The 25596-nt window shown below is 35.7% G+C and overlaps 1 protein-coding gene across 2 annotated transcripts; it reads right to left on the bottom strand.

Moving 5' to 3' along the window:
• Positions 1–156: 156 nt before the first annotated feature.
• On the bottom strand, positions 157–25176 carry LOC132311971 (uncharacterized). Of its 2 annotated transcripts, XM_059810163.1 has the most exons (20): positions 25039–25176; positions 24806–24945; positions 23672–23775; positions 19959–20045; positions 19766–19841; positions 19555–19629; positions 19356–19409; positions 18658–18717; positions 18471–18587; positions 16315–16409; positions 16001–16203; positions 11560–11657; positions 11106–11209; positions 10860–11025; positions 10556–10678; positions 9149–9231; positions 7826–7967; positions 3853–3882; positions 2467–2537; positions 157–1296 (listed from the first exon to the last, which is right to left on the bottom strand). In XM_059810163.1, exons 2-20 carry the CDS (start codon positions 24842–24844, stop codon positions 717–719), a joined length of 2307 nt encoding a protein of 768 aa, XP_059666146.1. In that variant the 5' UTR covers positions 24845–24945; positions 25039–25176; the 3' UTR covers positions 157–716. The 2 variants fall into 2 exon arrangements, with proteins under 2 accessions (XP_059666146.1, XP_059666154.1); XM_059810171.1 differs by lacking the exons at positions 24806–24945; positions 25039–25176 and having other exon boundaries at positions 19937–20045.
• Between the last annotated feature and the right edge of the window lie 420 nt (positions 25177–25596).

Here is a 25596-nt window from a genome sequence, read left to right as displayed (position 1 = left end):
GAAAAAGTGAACTACTAAGCTAAATTAAAACATGAACAAGACACAAGTAACTATGATTCTTTCCATAGACGAGTCTTGACTCTTGATAGTAAACAAAGAAGCAAAATTAAGAAAATTCATTGAGCTTCGAATCTACCCTCCGAAAGATATAATGCATGACGTCAAAATCTGCAACGATCAGTCAACATTTATTGAAAGAAACAACTGAAAATATTAAGTACTCCGTAATTCTTTTGGAAACAAATTTCTGTAATAGACAGTTTACATCCATGGAAAAGGAACAATATATAATATTAACAGGATCTTATCAAAATACACAGCATGCGCACATAATTTGCGAATTTGTGATTCACATAGCACGAGAGGCCAAAAAAGAAATTAAAAATAGCAGTCTCACCTCCCAACCTGAAGAATCACTTACAAGAGAAGCTTGAAATGCGAACCAGCCGTCAGAGAGACAGAGCACTTGGTTAACCCGAGGAGAGAAGAATCTTCAGCACTTCAGCTCTATTTGACAAGAGAGCCCCATTATCATACAGAAGGTTCTAAATAAGTTGTAGGCCAGCCAATCAAATGTTGCAGTTCCAGAGATTATGTTCCCTCCAGATCAATGGCGCTCGTATTGAGTTCGCCCCATTAAGCTGACCTCGAAGATTTAAATTTGCAACATTGTCATGTTCTGCAGCTCCACAAGAGACTTCTGTTACAACAAAATTCTACACCTCATTAGAAGTACCTATGTCACAGTTTGAATTTCTATCTCCTGATTCTGAATGTTGGGAAGGATTTGAACCCGAACCCTTGTCTGTTGGTTCTGGTGGTCCCCCGGCATCAGTTTTGTTATTATCAACCAACGCATCAGTGGACAATGGAGAAGGATCAGCTCCATTTGGGTCAATACCGTCAGCCCGATCTTCAACTTCCACTTGAAGCTCACCGTTTGGTAAAACTGGAAGTATATCTGCATCAGACCGCTTAATGGAATCTGATGTTTCTCTCCATTCAACCCATTCAGCTGGTGCATCACTACCACTGGCTCCTGTTTCTCTCGCGTCCTCCGACAAATTATCATATGCAGAATCTTCTGAACCTGGCTTTGCTTCAGGCACTTGAGTTGTTGCAGTGTCAGCTAAATCATCATCTTCACCAACAATCACATCATCACTGCTACCACCACGGATAGTACCAGTCCCCTCGGTTTTAGGTGATGGGGAAGCAACCAAGCCTCTTGACCGCTCGTCGATCATTTTGTCATCCCCAAAAGCAAACCAGTTGGAATTTGTAAATAGAGAACCACTGAAGATATGAGATGCAGACCGAAAACATTAATAAGCAGTATCATGTATATAAGGGATCATAAGCACATTCTCAAAGCATGAGGAGATGGGACATGTAAGTGGGTTTCATCTTCACGTGAATTGCTATTTAAGCACAGTTGAAATCAGTTTCATAACATTTCCTAGGCCTCATGTCCCAACTTATCAAAGAGGCAGGCAAGTTAAGAAGACTGACACATGTATATAGACATGTTGAGAGGCCAATAAAATATAATATATATTAATATAGACAAGATAAATGTTACTTCATAATGACTAAATCTAATATTTTATGGCTAGATGAAATTTATAACAATAATTTTCACAATTATAATCAGCCTAGTCATACAGAGTAAATATCTTTCTTTCTTAATTGGGTTAAACTTTTATGAATTCTATATAAATCCTTTTATTTTCATTTTTTATAAATAAATTCTATATAAATCTTTAATTTGATTGTTCCTTGCAATTATATATATATATATATATATATATATATATATATATCATGCTAGAATATCTTATTCAATCTACAAAGTTCATTCCAAACATGTTAGTGACTGTCCAAGACGTGTTGGCCATGTGTCCAAAATAAATAACTTACATGTATGTGTGTGTGAGTATACCACGGAAACCACTCCCCTTTAGTAGTGTTGGTACTTCTTATAAGTTAAAAAATAATAATAATAAATAAATAATATAAAATATAAAAAAAAAAAAAAAAATTCACAAGAAAGTCCAACAATTCCTACAATTGTCCGACTTGCACAAGGATTTCCACCCAAGTGATATTGTGGATCCAGACAGGCGCACTATTTTTACATCATAAGATCATATGATCCAGATTGAGATTTTGACATCCATGACAGTACACAGGACATAATCAAATGTCTGAATCGTCATTTACAATTTGGCAGGCATAACAAAATAGCTCCGCACCATTAAACATATACCAACCTCTTAAGATAACCACGCAGGATTCAAGCCTATAGACATGCAAACAATGTATGCACAGCCTTCCCTATCCTTTCAATCGATGGATTCCCATAAACGGAGACTAACTCCGAGCAAAGCTCCAATGCAACAAGATGCAATTTTCCTTCTAGTATAACCAATATATTAAGAATATTTAACAAGACCCTCAACCTACCTTTCCTGTTCATCTCCCAGGCGGAGAGAAGATATGACAACTTCAGCAGATTCATCATCAAAGTAGACATCCTGCGCACGTAGAAGTGAAGATGGCACACAAACTCAGGCAAGAGTTGAACCCAATTATCATAAAACCACAAGTAGTTAATATCTTAGAACAATACAAGTAAACCAACACAAATATCAAGCGTTATGATCTGCTGAACGATTATCAATATAAATTTCTTTCTATGTACCACTATCAAAAGTACCCCACCAGGACCTCCTCTAGCCATGATAACTACTATTATATTTTCTTTTTCTTATTCCTAATAAAAGAACACTACTATCTACTACTCAATAGTCTTCGAAGGTGACTCAAAAATCATTTCAGATGCATCAGGAGATGAACATTGTCAAATTTGCTCCAAGTTGATTGCAGCAAACAGGAATAAAACAAAAGTCTTCTTGCAGGAGTATGATAGACTAGAACCACTCCAAACACCATTGGAGCCAAGATTTCTGAATGAAAATCTGGGAAAAGCCTGAAGAATTTTTTATGAACTAATAATATCTCATATTGATTAAGTTGAGTAGAATCAATTTTTGAAGGTGTCAAAAAGTTGAGGTCTTGAGCTCAGAAATAAGCCTGGTATAAAGACCCAGATAAAAAGAGATTAGAAGTAAAATTTAATAAAAGCTCTCTCTCTGATCTTACCAGTGCACCAAGCAATAGTCCTTTTTCCCAGTTTTCCCTTTACTCACTGCTAATTCAAAGGCTTGAAAATCTGTTTTCACACCAACCCTCCCATATATCCTCCTCTTCTCCTCTATCCTGTTCGCTTGTAATCAAAAGGCTAAGAAGATTATGCTAACCATGCACACTCTATCTCCTTTTTTCTTATAACAACCATATCCTCTACTCTCCATAAAAAAGTCAACAATGTTTTTGAGTATTATTCTCAAGGGCCCTGATTATGTTGGATTCTATATCAGAGTCAAAGATGCATTAACATTGTTAGGATCACGCCAACACCTCTCAATTTTCAAGAATCACGGTACTTGTGGTCAAATTAATGCCTCTAACGTCAAGGCCCTTCAATCAAGACAAACCCACCATACTTACAAGTCTGAGGAGTGAGAACATGACATGACTCACGCTTAGTTTAGTAGTTTGGTTCATATTAGGATCTATTATTCAACATTGTTTTATTTTTTTTTAATACTCTCTCTCAATACATATAAATATACATATTGAAGAAACTAGCACAGGTTTCATAATCAGAAACCTAAATGTTTTCTCAACATACCATATATTATTAGATATTATCATTATTAACACATTAATTGATTCTCTCTAAGAGGGTCACAATAGAATTCGTCATACAAGGCAAAGTCAAAGTACCTCATCATCTCGTTCAAGTGAGCCATGAGCCTGTACGGAGCAACAAAGAATGTATGAATTTGATGTGTAAACCAAGATACAAGCATTATTCATAATAAATATTAATTCAAAACACAAGGAGGACATATTAATACAATGCTTATGCTAGACTTGCAAATTAATTACAACAGAGGAATCAAAATAAGAAATCTGTCCATTGCATAATTACATGATTGCCGGTAGCCTGCTAGTTATGGTGTGATATGACCAGTTAGACACTTTGTGAATATATTCTTAAAAATAATACCAAACTATCAGTAATGCTTAAAACATAAATTCTTGTTGCCAACAATTTTTTATGTATAAATGAAATTTTATTAGGAAAGAAAGGACCAAGGACGAAGTCCATGCAAACATGAAATATACAAGGCCTCGGCCCAAAATAATAATAAAAACTAAAATTAAAAAGTAATAATAATAAATAAATAAATAATCAGCAAGGGAACCATCAACATCTAGGGCATGAAATGGAACGCATCTAGAGCCAATCTATGAAAATCCGAGTCCATAACCATATTTTAACAAGAGTCCAAGTCCATATCTGAGTTCGAGTCTGACCATACGAATGAAATACACATCCAACCAATGAATAGTTTGACAAATCTAAATCCAATAAAATGGATCTCACATTGGATTTGAATTTGGGCCAAGATCATCATATACAATCTACATATGTAAAATGTCTAATCTGGTACAATATATGTTACAGATTGTACCATACGTTACAGACACACATATTTATGAAAAGTCGACCAAGTTGATCTTGCTAACCTTTTAAAAGAAACTAGAAGTAACTAAAGCCGAATACACTAGGAAGAAGATGGAAATTATCACTTCACCAAAATTCTTCAGTATCAAAAGAAAAAAGAAAAAAGCTGAAGACTGGCCTAGGAAAGTACAAGGTTGGATGCTAATTTGAGCAGTTCGGCTCATGGTTTTATGATGCATGATAGGAGGAGCAAGCAATGTCACACTAGAGATGTCGTAATAACATTTTGGACCACGAGAAATGCAGTGTGGGCCATTGATAGCAATGTACATATTTAAAAAGGCAGTTGAATTGAGGAAAAATTAAAAATTATTACGGAATATGAAGCCAAAGAATTTTCCAGTTACCATATATATATATATATATTAACTATCCATATGAATCTTTTGAGTATACACCAAATCCAATCCAGATGCGCAATGTTTGCAGTAGAAGGGCATATCAGACCCGTTTCTAATACAGATTTATTGTTGTGATCCAAATCCAAAAACATGGATCTCTGACCAGGTTAGATTTCAGGTCAACCAGAACCGTTTCAAGCCCTATCAACACCTACTCACTCTCTAGTCCTCCAAAGAAAAAGCGGCTTTATCAAAAGACTTCAACTTTCTAATTGATATCTCCACAGCTTCAAAATTAATTCAATTATTTATCTTCAATATTAATACAATTACCTTCCTCGCATATACACTGATTTTTATCACACTTTTTTCAAAAGAAGAACCAGGCAGAATATAATGGAAATGTCGTATAGTTAGCAGATCTGGCTTTCATAGATCATTCTTAATAGTTCCAAAAGGGGCTCCATGGGTAGCACGAACTTCAAAGCAGATCATTCATAGGAACAAATCACCATTATATTGTAACTTCTGGCTCTCTAATGCATCTCTGCAATATTAAAACTAAATATGGTATCAAGAAGAAGGATTTTGTGCATAAAGCATTTGTCAACCGGCAGCACCAGATATAAACAGAAGGAAGGAAACATTTGCATATTTATAGTTTGGAATTTTAGCTTGGAACCATACAGACATCTTTCTCTTTCATCCCACTATAATAAAAATATTCCATCTTTGTGAAACCCAAGTGCATCCAGTTTTTTATTTTCATGGACTTCTACTTCAACTCCAAACAGATATATAGGTTATCACAGATTCACAATAAATCCATCTAATATCTTTCCTTTGCTTCTACATTGAAAAAAAAAAAAAAAAAAAAAAAAGTGGCTTACACAGCATCAAAAAGGGGACCATGGCTTCAGAAAAGCATTTTCTCAATCAGGCTGATGATGAAATAATTGAATTCTTTTTCAGTAAGGGCGCGTTTAGTAACGTTTTCGTTTAATGTTTTTGCAGTCTTAAGAAAGCAGAAACATGATTTTGTTTTCTTGAGTGAAAATTGAAAACAGAAATGATGTTTATTAACACTTGTTGTTGCCACAAATTTGAAAACATAAAACAATAATTGTGTTTAGTAATACAACATATTTGTTACAAAATGTACATAATATTCTTTAAATTTTTTATTTTATTTTTTTCATTTCTATTTTATTTTTTTCATGGCAAGAATTTTAGGAGTTAGTGATTAGAGGGGAGGGTAGATGACTTGAACACGAACACTCGGACACAGGGAGCAACCCAACCACTCAGGCACGACACTTGCTTCTATTAATATCAAAAAACCATAAATCTAGAAAATTTAATTTAAAATTATAAATCTGAAAAATACCCAATATATCATAAGTACAAAATTAGATAAGATATACGAAGACAAAAACATTCCCACCAATTATGTATATAAATACATGTATATGCATGATGTATACATTTATTATGTGATATATAATATATTTAGCATATGATAATTTATTATGAATAAAAAAATATTAAATAATAGATCTTATATGTAATAAAATATATATTGTGTTATAATATTGTAAATTAATTATAATTTAATATTTACATATAATATAATATAGATATGATATAATAATATAAAATATCTACTGCATAATAATTTAATAACATTATATTCTATATCAAAAATTATTTTGTCACAAAAAATCATTTACATTATTATTTAATATATTATATATTAAAGTATATTTTTATCAAATAAAAAATAATATACAATATTTAATTTATTCTATATTAAAAATATATATATATATATTTTTGATAAGTAAGAATTTTATAAAAAACACTCAAAAGGGGAGCGAATCCCATGGAAACAAAAGGCCGCAAAAAGCCTCAAGCCTTCAAAAAGGCCCAAAAAAATAACAATCTCCTCAACAGAATGAAAATCTCTCCCTGAGACCTAACAAAAAAAGAGTGGAAATAATAGAGAACTAAGCATAGAAATAGGTTTTTCCTTGCCATCGAAATATCTCCGATTCCTTTCGAGCCAAATGCACCACCAAATACACAGAGGGGTAGCCCTCCAAGCATCCCGGATGAGAGCCCCAACTGATAAACCTCTCCAAACCTCAATCAACCCTTTAGAGGAACAAGGCATAACCCAGGGGACCCCAAATAACCCAATCATCAAATCCCAACAATCTCTGGCCATACTACAATGCAACAAAAGGTGATCCACTGTCTCCTCATCGCATCGACACAAGTAACAGCGATTGATAACCACCTGATTTCTCCTTCTCAAATTATCCTGGGTTAAAATCCTACCCAAGACAGAAGTCCAAGCCAAGAAGGCCACCTTAAGGGGAGCCTTGGAGCGCCAAATAGCCTTCCAAATAATATGAATTTTATTTGAAATGAATAGTGCCTGTGCACTAATATTAGTGAAAACGTTTCTCTGCTACAGTGCCGAAAACATAAGAAACATCATTTTGATGTTTTCTCTTTTCTTCACAAAAATTGAAAATGTTTTCTGTTATAGAAAAACAAAAACATTTTATTGAACGCGATTATTTTTTTTGTTTTGCCTTTTTAGAGGTTGACAACAGAAAACAAGAAACGTTTCTCGTTACTAAACGCAGCCTAAGTAATCATTTTTGTTACTTCTTCTCCGTTTTCTCCAGGTAATGTTATTTCCTTCTTAAACAATTTATTTTGTTTTGCATACCAAATGAATAAACAAATAAAATAGCAAAAACAAAAAGAACAACAAATAAGCACATAAATCATATTAAAGAGTTATGAAGGAAACCTCGCTGATATCATCGTTTCCATAAATGCCATATTGAAAAGCCTGGCTTAGATTATTTGCTAGAGCTGCAACATCATAATCTCTATCTTGGTAGTCATCATCATCACTGTCCCTAGTCCGATCATGTAGTGTTGTTGGCCTCCTATTATATTTGATGAATCAATGATTAAATAACTGGGAAAATTTAAGCCAAAAACCTAAATCATTTAAGTAAATTAATATGACCATCGTCTTCCAATTTAAGAATTCAAGATATCCAAATCTAAAATTTTATATATATAAATATATATAAAACTATGTCTAATACGAAAGGAAACACATGCTAGATAGCTCAATGGCGATCATGTTCCAGCATCTTGAGTAAGTCTCAGGTTTAATTCTTACTCCATTCAAAGTTCAGGTTAACATATTAAGTGTTTTGAGTTGGGCTGTCACAAAGTCAACAGGTGGATGATGGCCAGGTGTGCCACCATACATAAAGCAATCTCATTATCAAATCACGGGTTAATGACAGATTCACTCAGAGTGGCAATCTCTGACGACTCAGCTCATAAGACAACCATGCGGTTTCCACTTGGAAAACTTAGCAGGAAACTCCAGTTGTAACCAAAAAAAAAAAAATTGTACGAAGAATCCAGTACTCCTAACACTAAAATTTGATTCCCCACATTGTGCTGCCATTGGTATAGCTTCAAATGCCAACATGTTTACGAACTCATAAAAATCGGGATGGAAGTTGTACTTGGGGAAAAACCCATTGTTGGTGATGGTATCGGATAATCAAGGGAAAAAAAGGGTTCCAGCAATTTAGTTACTAAAAGGCTTCCAGATATATATATATAATAAAAAATAAAAAAGGACATAATTGTCAAGTTAAAAAAAATAAATGTAAAATTTATCAAAAAGAAAAAAGAAGCATTGTATAAGCGCTTAATCCGGAACTGTGTACATGGTGGCACGATGTCATGCGAAGGTAAAAATGCTTCAGAAGAATTAGAACAGTAACAGATACACACTACTTTCACCACACACTTTTCAACTTAAATTCAACCTAGAAAGAAAAAATTGCAAACTGTGTAAAGATTGGGAATTTATTTCTGTCATGTTACAAAAAATACTTTGAACACAATTGACAACATAATATTTATAAAGCAACAAGCGTACTGTCCTATAAAACTTCTTCATTTTCTATGCACAACATAACAGTTACATTCAAAACACTACACATGCTGGTATGTCACGTCCTCCATACAGTATTCTAACGCAAACAAATGTTAAGGTGAAAGAAACAAGGCAACACAATTATAATTGAGGAGCACCTACCCACATGCCCACTGATAAACATTCTCGACTGCATTGCGCTTGAGTAGGACATCTGTATACCAATCTGTCCATTCAGTCTTATCCTGTCAGAAGAATAAACACATATAAAGGATCTTACAGTCTTACACGGACAATTGCAGAAATACTTCTAGAATTTGGATCCTTGTAGATTAGCATCACTACCATTAAGGTTTAGTGCTCTTTAAAATGATAAAAACATTTAAAAAATTAGATAGTAAGGAACACAACAGATATGGATAGTTACAGCCAGAGAGTTTCAGACACGGCATCATAAAATTTTGATATTTTTGCATCACTAGAAACATTTCAAATTTAATGATATATTCAGGGGCAACACAAAGAAGTATAAATTTTGGTTCTTCGTATGCTAAGATGACATGAATCATTAACTATAGAGAACAAAGGAGCATAATGTTTGCCTCTTGATATGCTAAATGATGACTTGGCTAATCAACTTTTTGAGAGTGGTTGTATGCTTAATTGGCTAATATTCTTTCATTTGAAATGGACAACATTGATTAAAAAATGCATACAAAAAATCAAAATCTATACACATTTATTAGTAAAGATCATTATATTAAAACTTATATTTTCAAGAAAAAATTTCTATAATAATTTTATATAGTTTTAAAAAAATTAATTATTACGCCCACCCACCAAGCCAATAATTTCTGGCTCTGCCCCTGAAAACCATGACCACCACCACTCCTGCAGCATACATAATACTTGTATATAATTTTTAAAAAGTTAATTATGTAGTACTGAAACCACCACCCCACCCCCCAAACAGAAAAAAAACAAAAATTTCTGGCTCTGGCAGCCCTGCAGCATAACATCAAAACAAACATTGTATACTTTTTGTTTAAATCCTTGTTGTACGCATGTGAGAGAATCTGCATGTGTATGTACCCTTTGAAAGGGAAAAAAATTTATTTAGTGGAAATGTCTTGTTTGGGCGTGACTTAAAACAATTGCGCATATATATATATCACAATTTGTATGTTTTTGAAGACAAATCGGACACCTGTGCATATGTTTTTCTTAAATCATGCGAACTTGTACACACGCTTCTACTTGTATTTTATGATTATATATATGAAATTATAAATTTATTGTTTGCCAACTCTGTGACCTAATATTTGAAAATAAAAGTGTCAATGAGTCTGTCCCCTAGTCCGCGTCGGTGTCATAACCGAATTCCATGTCAATGTTCCTTGGCATCTCAAAAGAAAAATACGCAATTGGACTTGCACACTTAACTGCATTTTCATTTTACAGGTTTGAACTTTGAAGAACCAAACAGTCTTCAATGCTGAGTTATCATGTTACATTGATCGACTCATTGGAGTTGTCAAGGAAGACAAATGAGAAGAATTAAGGAAAAACCTGCAGATGTGCTTGTATATCACGGTTGTTGTTCCCCAGTTGAATAAGTTTATTAGATATGCGTGCTATGTGTCCAATATTCCCTGTCCTGGGTGAGGATCTCCCCTCAGCAGGGACTGTTGGCTGCAAGATGCATTCAACAAATTAAGATTTTATCCTAATCATGGGTTACAGAAAGCAAATAAAAGCACATCAAAATAATGATGATAAAGATAGAAGAATCCCAAGACATAAGAAATAATAGATGAACTATGAATTATACAACTGGGAAGAGACTTGTCATCATAGATTAATTAACCATTACCTTGTTCGGATTAGCGGCCAATGTGAAATTCTTTTCTGCTTCAAGAATTTTCCCAACAAGATTACAGTCATGAAGAAGGTGTTCAATAAGCTGAACATTTTTTCTCTCCAAGCAAGATACAATTATGTGTTCTACATGGTGATGCAAAAAATTATTGTATGGGTACCTGAGTCGCATTAAACCCAAGTTAAGAAGCTAAGAATTCAACCAATTCAAAATAAACATATAAAATGAAGCAATACTCACGCAAAAAACAAGTCCAAAATACATTTAAGTGCTCCAAGTTGGATCAATTTTCTCTCAGCAGCTTCACTACTAACAGTCACCAACACTGAAATGAACTCTATAACCTGAAAATTCATACATTACAAACAGTCACTAACACTGAATTGAACTCTATGATCTGAAAATTTCCATGTTAGAACAGTCAATAACACTGAAATGAAGTTTACATTCCGGAAATTTCCATGTAAATAGAAAAATAAGCAGGCAAAGGTTCAGATTACCTAGTATTCTCTTATCAAAATTAAATCTGAACACAAACACATACAAATATGTATGTGTGTGTGTGTGTGTGTGTGTGTGTGTGTGTGTATAGAGAGAGAGAGAGAGTTGATATATTGTTTGCATACTTCGCTGGTAACCTAAAGATAATAGATCAACAAATGATTATTCTTTTCAAAGTGTTTATAAAGAATACCTTCAGACGATGTTTACCAAGAGGTGGCTGCAACTTTCCATATGTAGTTAGCAACACACTTTCCTCAGATGAAACATCCAAAAGTGTGAGTAAGTCACCTGTAAGATAAAAAAAATAAATAATAAATAAATAAATTGGTTTCTTATATCTATTAAGCAACAACAAAGATGCGAAATACATACACAACACGACACGAACACAGCAATGTGACAAATCAAATACAGATACGGCAATATATATGTATAAATCTCTTTTATTAGGCATGGGTAAAAATTAAAATAAACATGCATTTATGTATAAATTTGAGAAGGGTAAATTGAAAGAGGAAAAAAAAAACTCTATATAAAAAATGTGCACCAAACACCCCTGCAGTTAAGTATGTGTATGTAACCCCCGATGATTTCACGCAATTTTGTATAATGACCCCTTCGTCTTCTGACTGTTAAAAAGTAGCCTTCCCCCCCAACCCCCGGCGCGCTATATAAAAATGTGCGAGAACCCCCTCTGATGATTGAAAAATAACCATAACATTTGAAAATCGTTCAAATAAGGGCAATCCATTACCTTACCATTAGCGGAGCATAAAAATGATGAAAATACCCTTCCAAAAAAGGAAATGAGATACGAGAAAAGAAAGGAGGGAAAAAAAAAAGATTTATGGTGCAATATTTGCAATTCATATATTTAGAGACATTATAAAATTTAACCTATGGTGTAATAATTGCAATATTTTTAAATACCAACATTATATTGATATAACTTATTGCATTGAATAATATCTGTTATGCGCATCACATATTATCATGTATATACACAACAAAAAGGTCCGTATTTTGGAATTTCCATTAGTACTTTTCATAGATGCAGCTATTTTAACAGTCAGTAGACAAAGGGGGTCATTATGCAACATTACATGAAGCCATAGGGGGTTATCACTTTATTGCTCCATTACTGGTAAGGTAACAAGTTGTCTTCATGTGAACAATTTTCAAATGTGAAGGGTGTTTTTCAACTATCAGGGGAATTACTGCACAATTTTTATATAGCGGGAGGGTTTTTGAACATTATCCATTAAAAAATAATTATTTGTCATGTCGTAAAATTATTATTAACATTCCCTTGTTAAAAAAAATATATATGTGACAACCAACTTTAAAGTTATATTGCATAGACATAAGCTTTGAACTAATTTGAACATGATATATTCTCACTATATTTTACTATGATATCATACTTAGAGAAGTTCAATTTTGTGCTCCATTTGGTAGGAAGGATGCAAAATTGGATGGAAGAGATAGAAGGATGGATTGAAGGGTCTTCACTAGATAAGGTAGGGTGTTTGTCCTCCCCTCTCTTGTTTGGTTGAATTGAACAAAATCAAAGGGATAATATTATTATTTTTCCACTACTCCCTTAATTATCTAAATTAGTATACGCAAATGGGAGTAATAATACCATTCAATTTTATCAAACAAATTTTCTTCTCTCTTCTTCCTCCCAAACGGAAGCAAAATGGTGTGTCCAAAGGGATGCCTTTACCAACAATTGAAGCCTGCTATATTAGTCTTATCTTCCCTTCCTCCCCCTTTCTTCAAACCAAATGTAGGCTTAATGTTCAAGACCCATGTGTCTTAGAGTATATGAGAAGTATATATGTGGTCCAAGTCTTGAAAAGTATCGTATACATGTTTGGAATAGAAATAAAAAGAAAGGTCTTTTCATACTATGGATTCGTTCAGGAAGAATCATACACATCCCGTGAGTATAGATATCCGACACAGGTTCTCCCCTTATAGCAGTGTATGTGTGTCATAGTATGCAACGTACTATAGACACTTTTATTGTGCAAATTTCTCCACCATTCTGCTCAAATTAAGCTTGATTCATACTATCAGTGAATATGTTATCGAGTAGTGATGTCTCTCTATCTCTTTGAACCAAATCAAGGTGAGTTACACCATAAATAAGGGCCAACTTCAAGAGTCTCGGTCTATGCCACCAAGCCACATGCCCTTAAAAGTCTCTCTCCAAAGGCCCAATGGGCCCTGCCACGGCCTCATACCTCAAACTGGGTTATGACTAGTGAGCCATAAGCCCTTCTCTCTATCTCTAAACCAAGTCAAAGGGGAAGAGATGAGAAGATCCATTTGACCTAAGCCACATACCATCCAGAGGCCCGATGGACTGTGTCATGTCCACATACCAAAAATTAGGCCATTATGAGTAAATCACGTCCTTGGACTATGCCATATGGTATACCCCAAGGTCAACCATGACAAGGCAAGATCGAGCCGTGAACACCCCTCGAGTCTTGCTCCTAACAGAGATTGTTTACAACTTACTACCTTTATAGCCTTCAATATTTTAGGATATATCTATTCAAGGCGAGGCTAATTTGTCAGGGGAAAAGTCCACCCAACATAGACATCAATAACGAAGCTTATCCGAGGAAAACAAAGTCTTTATAATATATAATTAGACGCCTCATTGGACATAATGTGCGCATAGAGAAAATTATGAGTAAGTGGTCTGTCTGAAACCAAACCGTCATGGAGAAACTAAGGCCTGACCAATGTGGGAGACAAATCGTACAAACATTGGAAGGTTTCCTCCAGAAGGTGACTTTAGTACTCATTACTTCAAAATCAGCTGGTTTATCTGACCACCATAAGAGCTAAATTTTTGCAACTCAGCTGAGTTACCTCGTCTGGATCCACCTATGTTCACCGGTGAGGGACCGTGTTTGCAAAAGGTCATGCACACAATTTGTCATCATCAAAAGTACTACTAATCCATATAACAAGCCTATCCGACAAAAGCACAATACAACACACAATTGTATGCTATGTTCAAGAAAGATGAATCGCTTCCAAATCTACTGAATCTCTCCCTAGTATGATCATAAGGGCAATGATTTATTTCATGGGAAGGGTCCCTAGTTCAAGTCTAGGATAGCGCAGCTACACAAGGGCAAATCATGCATGTTCCACTTGGCTCAGGGAGATACAACTCAGTAAAGTGCAACAGCCAATGCAATTACCATGCTTACCAGCTCTTACCATTGTCACCTATAGTTATAGATGGGGTAGGCAAGGGCAGTTTGCTTCACTTCTCCTAGGCTACCTGCACATGTTATACATGAAGAAGAGGCAGCTTGGGGTTCTTCTCTTATTAAAGTTATAGGCAACCAGACTACGACCCCTTCTTACTCTTACACAGCAACTTCTTTTTTATTTGGTTACTATTTAGAATCCCATAAGAAGAGGCTCCTTATTGGGCTGCAAAAGAGTGAAAGACTATATATAACTATGCTACGGACCTCCATTGTTTAGTGGATTATCTCATAGAAGGGTAATGTCTATTTCTCTCTGTTGGCAGTAATAATAATAAAACAATTCTGTTTGCAGGAACAAAGAGAAGCACGGCTATTCCTACTAGATAAATACCAATAGGCAAAAGGGAGGGTTAAGACCTTTCACCACTAAGAAACGGATGAAGACTCCCATTTCTGAGTTTAACTCACACGTAATTCCCCTCTTAGGAGTTGTGAAGCATTGTCAAATCAAAATACCCAACAAATTTGAAAAAAAAAAAAAAAGATGGAGAGAGAGAGAGAAGATTAGGAAACTATCTTAAGCCTATTCAATGAAGTATAACAAAGACGTATTTTTCAATAGATCTCTGTCTATTCCATGGATCTACATGTCTATATACATCCTCTTCATGTACTAACGAAAATGTGTAAAAGCTCCATTTGCCCCTGCCATTCTATGGGTCTCTTCTTTTATATTTATGGCGTCACCACTCCCTAACAGCAATTGGTGTTTCGGTAGCAGATAGGTGCGTAACATATGATAATCTGCTCTTGCTTATCAAAATAATAATAATAACAATAATAACCTGCTCTTAGAAAGGGAACAACAGTTGCAAACAGCCGGCTAATTAACCGTAGACGTAGGGCCAGAGGGGAAAAGGAAGAATCTGCTCAAGGAGGGGCTCACTTTTAATTAGCTAGTTGGTGAAACAGTAGTTTACATATGCAATGATTAGTAGTTGGTCTGAGCCCCTATGGGAGGCAGCAGTGGGGAATATTCTGCAATGGATGGAAGCCTGGCGGAGCAATGCCTGATCCCCAGCTTAAACATTTCGCAAAATACTAATCTGTGATTTTTTCCTACTAACTTGTGATAGTCTCCTTGTTGGGGATCTTAGAGATGGGATAACTAATTATGCTTTGCCAATTGTAGCATACAGCATGTAATTAACCAAAACACAACCTTTTCTCCTGAATCCCATCTCCAATAGTGCAAAATCTATCATGAAACTGAGTTAAAAGACCATGCAGTAGTACCATACATAATAAAAGTACAAAAGAGAAAGAAGTCATACTGAAGTAACTGATAGATAAACTTTCTTGTAAAATCCCGGAGGAATATTGTACCTGTGCTCTCCAGCATGCCCTCCACCGTCTCGGGATTGGCTGCAACCGTAGATCCATAACTCAGTTGACGGCCGTATATATAATAGGTTCCAAAGGTTGGCCTCTTGGGGTCTAACAAAGATATGCATACAGACAATGAGTTAACCAAAACAGATTTTGGCCGGGAATCCTCCAGAGCATGACGGAATAATCTTCCAATAAAGCTGTGAAAGCACATGCGGGGAAAAAAAAAAAAAGGCATTAACAAATAGTAATAATATGATAAAATCAATTTGCAAGATTCTGACCAACATGAGAAGAAAAGAGGATGCTACCTTGGGCTGGATATTTTAGCAGCAAGTCCTGGGGGAGCACATCGAGTTATAGCACAAAGTGTTTCTGCTGTATTAGCATGCACTTCTGGAGAATCCTGTAATAGTCATGTAAAATAGATATTTACAGAATCTAAAGACAATATAGATAAATATGTTTTACACGAGCTTGAGGGGGAAAAAAGGGAAAATTTAAAAAATGATAACTTACGTTGGCTAGGTTACCAATATGACCGTTTCCAAATAATTACCAATATTGTAAATAAACTATGTTGGTCCAAAATGCCCTCTTTATATGTCCATTCTCTCTATATCACCCAACACCACCCGCCACTCCAACCTCCCACCACCATCACCACTACCCACTACCCACCATCACCAAGCCAAACAACACCACTGCGCTTCACCATTGCCATCTCCACCACCATTCCCACCACACCCCTCATCTAAACCCAAACCCAATGCTCCACCATCACCACCACCCATAACCCACCCTCATGCAAGGCCAACAGCACCACCACCGCCATGGCCAACGACATGACATTTCGGCGATCCAACTTCATGAACCATAACCCAGATCGCCCCCTCCCAAATGCCACAATAACAGTGAACAGAAACAGAATCCGTGAAATTACTCGAAATATTTTCCAAATAGGAAGCCTAATGACCAAAATAGCTTGTAAATTCAAACCAATCTCATTGAATTTCACTAAAAAAGACACTCCAATCACAGAAACACCACGACTCCAATCCTTGCCTTCATAAAATTGGAGGGTGATGGGTTTGTTTATAGCGTTTGTTGTTGGTGGGTTTGTTGAGGAGGGTAACGGGCGTCTGAATCTGAGGTGAGATTGAAGTGGGCGGCGATGGGGGCGATGGGTTGGGTTCTTTGGATCCATAGATGGAGATTGATTTTTCCCAATTTCATCAACTGAGTCGAGTTTCCACAAGTCAACTCACTCACCACTCGTGATCTCCTCTTTCCATGTCCGTCTCCTTCAAGAAAGAAGATCCCCACATAAAGGTGAACGGGAAAAGGCCGCTGAGTTCGAGTCCGGCCGTGTGCTCTGCCCGAATCTTCCAACTCACTCGCAAACTCGGCCACCGCATGGAGGGCGAAACCATGGACTGGCTCCTCCGCTACGTTCCTCTTCCTTCTTCCGCCACCACCACTGTCGGGCTTCAAGTCAACACCAACGCCAACAAAAGCACCATGGACGCCGACAATCACTGGTTTCCGGCACCACTCAGTTGCCGGTGAGTGGCGGTTGAGGTGTGGTGATGCGGCGGCAGCAGTGGTGGTGGGTGGTTAGAGTGGCTGAGGTGTGTAGTGGGGATTGGTTGGAGTGGCGGCAGCCGGTGGGTAGTGGGTGGTGGCGATGCTGGTGGGTGGTGGTGATGCTGGTGGGTGGTTAGAATGGCAAACAGGTGATAGTGGAGTGATTAGAGAGACAGTCCTCTAGGTGGTGGTGGTGGGTTATGGGTGGTTGGAGTGGTGTGGTGGTTTGGGGGGGGGGGGGGGGGGGAGGGGTTTGTGGTTGGTGATGGTGGAGATTGTTCAAGAATGGTTGAAAGTCAAATTGCATTATGTGAAGAGGTAATTTGGACTCAAACGTATAGGTATTTGACAAATACGAAATTACTATTGTAAAGTTGTCATATTTGTAGTACATTTTGTTAAAGTGGCACTTTTCATCCATTCTTTTTGGACATGGTCGTATTTGCAATGTATCCAAAATAAGTTGTCATTTATTAACTTTTCCCAAAAATAAAAGTGAAAAGCCAGATATGTACGCTGCCGAACAAGGTAGGAGAAGATGGCGCAAGAGAAAATCAACAAATAAATTTGAACTTGGCATATATTGTTTGCAGTAAGATTCTCTTACAATTGTAGTAATCAATTAAGGAGAAACGGTAAGATTGTTAAATTTTGTCACAAAGAACAAAGCCGAAAATTTTGATTAGCACGTGTTGCAGGATGAGGGTTTCAGGTGGATGCAACTTGTGCCCTAAATCAACAATTGAAACCTATCCTCCCCCCCCCCCCCCGCCCCTTCCCTTTTCCCCCACAACACCAACCCCCACCCAAAGAAAAAAGAAAGCAACTCAATTTAGATCCTTTCAATTGGCTTACAAAATCTAAATATGTTACAACTTACTGATGAGCTGAATTTGTCCACAATCATCTCCAACACATCTGTGTCCTCTAACCACTGCATTGAATCCGTGAAGTTGGAATACATATGTTCATCAGCACCAATCAAACGAATTAATACCTGTTCAAAAGAAATAGATTAGCAGGGGATAAATCCAGAAAGCAAAAAACACAGATGCCTATCTACAAACCTCCATGATGGATGTGATTCCAATAAGATCAACCAATTTCCTGATAATTTCCTGATGGGCCTAGTTGAGCAACAAATGGAGAAATCAGATTGAATACATTTAGATGTCAAAAAAGAAGAACTAAAAGGTAGTACAAACACCAAATTTTCCACCATCTAATTATGAAATGAATAACAACGGCAATGTAAAAATATTCAAGTACCGTACATTTACAATGTCTTTTTCATCTTTTAACCAGTAAGCCACCAGAATGTCAAAAGCAACATGAGAGAGAGAGAGAGAGAGAGAGAGAGAGATTGGGTGGGGTGCAAGATGTGTAAAGAATTTTAAAAGTCAACAACTTGTACTACACCTGTCGTGATTACACACAGTGAAAAGATTATAAAAAAAATAAATAAATAAAATAAAGGAAAAAGGAACGGAAAAAAATAATAATGATAAAAAAAGACGAAAAGGAGAGAGGGACCATCAAGTCTTAAAAAAAAAATGAGATCAAGGGTATGAAGTCAAAAAAGCTTAAGTCATCTGAACGATGCTACTTAAAAATAAAAAAATAAAACAAAATTCAGATTTCTAAAATCAAGAAATTATACTTGCACACATAGAGGTACACCCAGATCTATAGCACCACAATCATCCAAACGGTCATAACATAAGCTGAAATTTTCATCTATTAATTAAAAACATCCTTGACTTACTTGAATATAATTCATAAAAGGAACTGTCTTCCGCAACAACAGGCATATGACAACCTAGCAAAAAGAAGTCAGAGCAACATTAATACCTTCACGAAACGAAAAGATATAGAAAGCCTGAAAACTTTCTTCATTTCAGAAGGGACAGGAGAATGCCATTAGTGAAGTCAGACACAAACATTGAGAGCAAGAAAAAAGATACCTTGCTGAAGTAACCAGCCAGCATTGTGCTATGAGAGTGTTTGAGTTCCAAGAAGGAGAACAACAAGTTCATTAACTGTCAACCAGAAATGAACAACCAACTTACATAACCATATTGGTCAAATTAAAAAGCAAAATTTCTTCATTTCTTATACAGAAGAGAGATAGTATTGTGAAAGTGAAGAAAGAAATGAACTCTAATAACTTCTCACCTCCTCATCCTCTACTAATGCTTTAAGGATGATATCGACTTCACAAGTAAAAATTTCACAAGCAATAAAAGGAAACCTACAAGCACAATCAAATGGCAAAAAAGTCACTAGTACATCCAGGTATACATGAGAACATCCATCACATAAAGAGTATCTGGAAACAACATTTACATGTTCATCCATAGACACCTACTTAAAAGTTCGCGTCTTTTCAGCATCCTCGGGAGCTGCTTCTACTATATATTGTAGAAGATGTTCAACCTGTGTTCTTTCTCGCAAGCTGCAATATTGACAATGCAAAGAAAGACAGAATTAGACTTCAAAATAATTTGGTGCTTAAGTATGCAATAACCAAAAACCTGTTTTAGGTCCACAAAATTCATTCAAAATATAATAATAATAATAAATAAATAAATAAATAAAAATAAAAAAATAAAAAACCTGCAAGAATAATCTATAAACCAAATTTAGTGCATGAAGATTAAAGGGTTAAAAGAAAAGGAAGGAAAAAGAGGAAAAATCAGCTCAGGTTTGATTTACAAATGAGGAGAGAAAGGAAAGCAAAATGAGAGAAGAGCGTTTGTTAACCACTCAAAAAAAGTTATTATGCTATATTTCCAAAAGTGAGAGGATTTGAAAGGAAAGGAATATATTGTTTCAAATTTTTTTTTTAATAATAAGTGAATTCCCCTTTTACTAACATCATAAAACATTCCTTTATTTTCTGTGCACTAGCTTTTCTAAACACGATAAAGTTACCGCTGTTTCCTTTCTTAGAGAAGGGGTTACCACTATCCTTTCCTACCCGTTATTTTCTTTCCTAAAAAATGCCTTCATTTCCTTCCTTTTCCTCCTGATTATCTAAACGCATCAAATACCGAGTGAATGTTGCAAAGCAATATAAATATATGCATATATATCAAATTGCATTGCAGATCTTTCACATCACTACGCCAGTTCACATCAAAAACAATTAAGGCCCAAAGGGTATCAAATCAAAGCTATCAAGGTTTCAAGCCAACATGTTTCAAGCATAAAAAGCTAATAACTAGTAATGCATTTAAGTAATTGAGGAGCACTTAAACAGCATGCCATACAGAAATCCATCAACTACAAATTTGTATTCTTGACTAAAAGCGACTTCTTAACAGGGCCCTAACCTAAGGTGGGCATAACTATAGTTGAACCTGACATTAAGACACCCAACAAAAGTAATGGCAATACTTGATAGAAGAGTCATTACCCAATGTGATCCTCGTTAATCAATGGGTGCTATACAAACCTAACCTTTGGCATCATTAAAAAAAGTGACTGCTCTCAGGACTAAAAAACCCGCTTTCTAACACTCAACAGCCCAAGCATTTCTCCACTGCACCAGGCAACGGGCCCTGGCAATACTTCATAACAAGATAATATATATGACAAAAAAATCTCAACAACTTGTACTGTAATCAGCTTTTCAAACCTTGAAAAGCTTCACTTCCAAGCCCCTTTCTAACACTCAACAGCCCAAGCATTTCTCCACTGCACCAGGCAACGGGCCCTGGCAATACTTCATAACAAGATAATATATATGACAAAGAAATCTCAAAACCTTGTACTGTGATCAGCTTTTCAAAACTTGTCAAGCTTCACTTCCAAGCCCCCTTTCCTAGGTAAGTCATAACTCTTTCCTCAATGGTCTGCGTCAGAGCAATTTCTCAAGTCCACAATTTCTCAAGTCCACAAAGAAATATATTCTGCAGGTAGCTCCACCAAGTTAACCATTTAAATTTGGCTTCGTTAATTGTTCCTTTCCTTTTTAACTTAATTTTCAATAGCACAGCCACATAGTTTATAAGTTACTCTAGACCACATACTGCTTTATAGCTGACAATGAAAACACTATTTAAAGCGACCCAATTTCGATGCTAAAAACTTCTTCTAGGATTCATATGAAAATGACTGCATCCTCACTAATGAGGTGGTTAAAAATATGTAGTGGATGGTCTAGAAATAATCTATTTTGTGAAAAAAATGGAGTTAATTTAGTAAAGCTCAATAAATCTAGTTTTCATACAGGAGCTAGCGCCCAAATCACACATGGTTTTTCAATAAATCAAATCTGGTTCTTCTTTTGAATGATAAAACAGTAACTTTTAAATGCCTGTAATTAATAATTACATCAAGTAGGAATAGGAATGAAGCATGCCACCGTTAGCTGCACATTCACAGTATCAATATGGAATGACATGAAAACAGTCAAAACTCTCAATTATGATTTCTGCATTCATTACGTTTCTTACTTAGAAAGTGAGACATGGACCTTCATGAATTACGACAGATAACCCATTCCATAACCCTGATGGCAGCATGTATCAGAAAGATGATCACGTAAAGAATTACATTATGTCTGGTGAATTAAAAATCAACAACACCTTCTCATAAAATATCAATGACCCGGACAGAGGGTTTTCCTACTTTCCATTAATGATAAAACAGTTTATTTCTACATATCTACACTACAAATATCGAATGAGGAAAAGATAAATAAATAAAACTCAAGTAGATTGTTGGGGGCGTAGGTTCATTGAGACTTGTTTACTGCTTAACAAGTTATAAATGGGACCGTAACAATTGTGCCACATGTCAACCCTTCCGACTCCTTGACAACGGCATTTGACGTGCACATGACCACATAAGAAATACATTGTGCCTTTAAAGTACATGTAATGGCCCTAGTATGAGACCCATATCACATCTCCAGTCATAATTCTGGCTAAAGCTAATCCCATTTATGACACTTAACTAATCCCATTTGTAACGCTTGACTGAGTCAAAAGAAGTACTCAGGGTCCTGCTTAATCTTGGGTAAGATTACGGTGCAATTCTTGAAATTGTGGCAGTAATCCTGCAACTGCAGCGTCCCCCTATCTCCAATGCATTGTGATCCAAACAATTACAATGTGAGTCTTGGCATTGCATTGTTCTTTAAAATGCAATTTACCCCTTCAGTGGCTAGTTTAATTTTTTCACTTGGCCTTATAGTCCCACAACTATGATGTACTCATTTCAGCAGTGTGTTGTAATCTCAACACTGTGATGTGGTTCTTGAAATTTTGTTGTCGTCCCTGCAATTACAGCTTAAGCACACAACACACTATGACCCTAATGCTCACCGGACAGTCTACATGCTACATTGTGATCTCTGTGATTATGGTGTGGCCATTAGGTGTGACATCATAATCCCATTTGGGATACAATGATTTTTTAGGCTTAGTGGCTTAAATCAAGTTGAGGCTTGATCCGAGTTGGTGATGTTGTTTTCTTCAACATAAATAACAGGCGAGATACACACGCAACTAGTCTTGCGAAGTTCATCTTGTCCAAGTCAACTGGGGTATGGACTGTGATGCTTCGAATTCATTTGTCGAGTTAATCCTAACAGACGTGATAGAAAACCAATAATTCTTGTCATTCTTCAAGTACAACAACAAAGAGAGAACAAGTCAATTACAGCAAGTATTCTTCTCCTATTAATAGCCTCATCTCTAGTCTCTCTTCAACAACATGCCTTAACTTACTCACATCCAATACCTCCCAAATATCTATTTATCATATTGTGAGAGTTACTTCTAATTTTTCACAAACCACCTACAATATCAACAAATAAGCACCAACAAAGCAGTAGCTTATGTCATCAATCATCACATACAGTCTTGCTTATCACAGAGTCAAGCCATGGAACCATCCTTGAAGAGTGATGTGCAATCCCTAGAAACCATTCATTGTCTAAATCGAGAGAAAAAGAACGAGACAAATATATATATATATATATAAAAGGAGGGGTTGAGGGGGAGAAAGTGGAAAGGGGGCTTTGTATTTTAACATTGCAATTTTTAGCATATAACTGAAATGGAGAATTACAAATTGATAAGGCGGCTATTAAGGCCTTTGCATTCTTGAATTATTTCATCCTCATCAAGAAGCTCCTCTAATGTAAAGTTTTCTTTATCCAGAATCGTCTCTACCTGAAATGAACACAAGCAAAAAATATATATATCATGGATGAATCTAACTCGAATTGTTAAGTTGTTCATACTAAAATTAAATTTGAATTTAGCATAATTTAAAATGATAACAAAAAACAACAGTGATTCCTGGAAATGCATAGGTCTTGTAGATTTATAGGTCTGATACTATAGATCTTGTGGATTTAGGTGAAATCGTCTTAGATGTACGTCTATAAATATAGACATGCATTATCTTTTCTTTTTTAATTTCATAATTTCTCACAAGGAATGCAAACAAACTACTTCAAATGTCAATGAAATATCTATGGTATGTTTAACTAAAAAAATGACAATAATGACACTAAGAACAATGTTGGAGTTGATAACAAAAGCATTTTTTTATCAATTTAGCTTACTTTGCACCGTATATGTATTTTTCAATTGTAATGAAAATTATTACCAAACTACTATGTAATGTTAGAGACCAATTTGGCAGAATACTTATTGATCTTTTAGATAATTTCCTATGTTACAAGGTCCTCTTCTTTTGATCCATTTTGCCATATTTATTTTTCCTTTCTATAGTTGTTGTAAACAATCTCATGGCATTCTTTCCAGGTATGGATCCAATACATAGCAACTGGGTCATCTCAATACCCTCCACATTAGTGATTAGTGACCGATGGGAGACTTTGAAACTTGTCCGGAATAAAAGCCTCCGTACTTCTGTATATGCAGCCCCTTTCAGCTAAAGTACTACCCTCCTCACAATCAATTCATTATTACTAACTTGCCAAAACCCAAAACCATATATACATCTTCATTTCAGTACAATCCCTGCTTAAAACAGATGCAGAGAGAAAAACAATTTTCCAGTAATAATGTTGCAAGTCGGAGCTCTTTGGGTACACTTTGTACACCTATTACTAAAGCAATTGCATAGCAAGCTATAAAGAAAATTCAAGCACTTCACGTTCTTTTCAATATTCACAAAACAAATAGATCTAAAAAGAGACTCAGAGTCAGTTCAAGAAAAGCGATAACTTACAGGAGACACAGTGGACAAACCGGTCATATGCCAGAACATCTTGAGTTGAGAAACGAAATCGCCTGGAGCGAATCGTGAAGCCTCAGCAACAGCCCTCTGTTAGTCCGCGGAAAGACTCCGAAGATCTGCTATACCAAACCCTAGAATTCCATACGCGGATTGAAATGATAAGAAAAATTTGTTGTCGTTGAATTTGATGAATAAATGGGGAAGAATCGGCGTAACGAACAAACCTGTATTTGAAAGGATCCGATTTGAAATCGATCGATTCGAGGGTTATAGAAAATAACGAAAACCAAAATGCCCCCACTCGTGGGTTGGTGGGGGGTGTTTAGGGTTAAAATAATGCCATCTTACGACATAAATTTGTAAAGCATGTGCAAAATATTTGGTTTGCATTGGAGTAATACGTTAATGTTAGTGAATAGTAAACAAATATTTGCTTTCGGTAAAAAATGAGTATGGGATTTGGAATGACTTGGCAGTTTGACAACGCATGTATTTTCAAAAATTATACTACCGAGGTTTGTTAAAGAATACTCAAAGGAAAGTTTATCTATTTTAGATAAAGGTGTAATTTTGGTTGGGTAACCCGAGTCAGTCCGATTTTTTATGAACTTGGATAATTATTTTTATAATTAGGATTGGGCTTGGATTGAAAAATCTCAGTATGAATTTAATTAGGGTTGGGTTTGGGTTGAAGTGCTAGCAACCGAATCCGAATTCTAATATTATTTTCATATATATTTTTACTTTTAAATACATTATATATAATATTTAAATTATGATTA

Source organism: Cornus florida, unplaced genomic scaffold (genome assembly GCF_030987335.1).
Source record: "Cornus florida cultivar Cherokee Brave unplaced genomic scaffold, ASM3098733v1 CherokeeBrave_3.0.0_Hap2_Chr01, whole genome shotgun sequence".
Taxonomy (NCBI): Eukaryota; Viridiplantae; Streptophyta; class Magnoliopsida; order Cornales; family Cornaceae; genus Cornus; species Cornus florida.
This window is presented reverse-complemented; position numbering and strand designations above follow the sequence as displayed.

What these genes read in the sequence shown, in the direction of transcription:
- LOC132311971 (XM_059810163.1), bottom strand. Translation starts at nt 24,844, where the DNA reads ATGTTCTGGCATATGACCGGTTTGTCCACTGTGTCTCCT. An exon ending in GAAAAGACGCGAACTTTTAA is followed by an intron (nt 19,842 to 19,958) that starts GTAGGTGTCTAT and finishes TTGTGCTTGTAG; the next exon opens with GTTTCCTTTTATTGCTTGTG. An exon ending in GAAACGATGATATCAGCGAG is followed by an intron (nt 3,883 to 7,825) that starts GTTTCCTTCATA and finishes TGCTCCGTACAG; the next exon opens with GCTCATGGCTCACTTGAACG.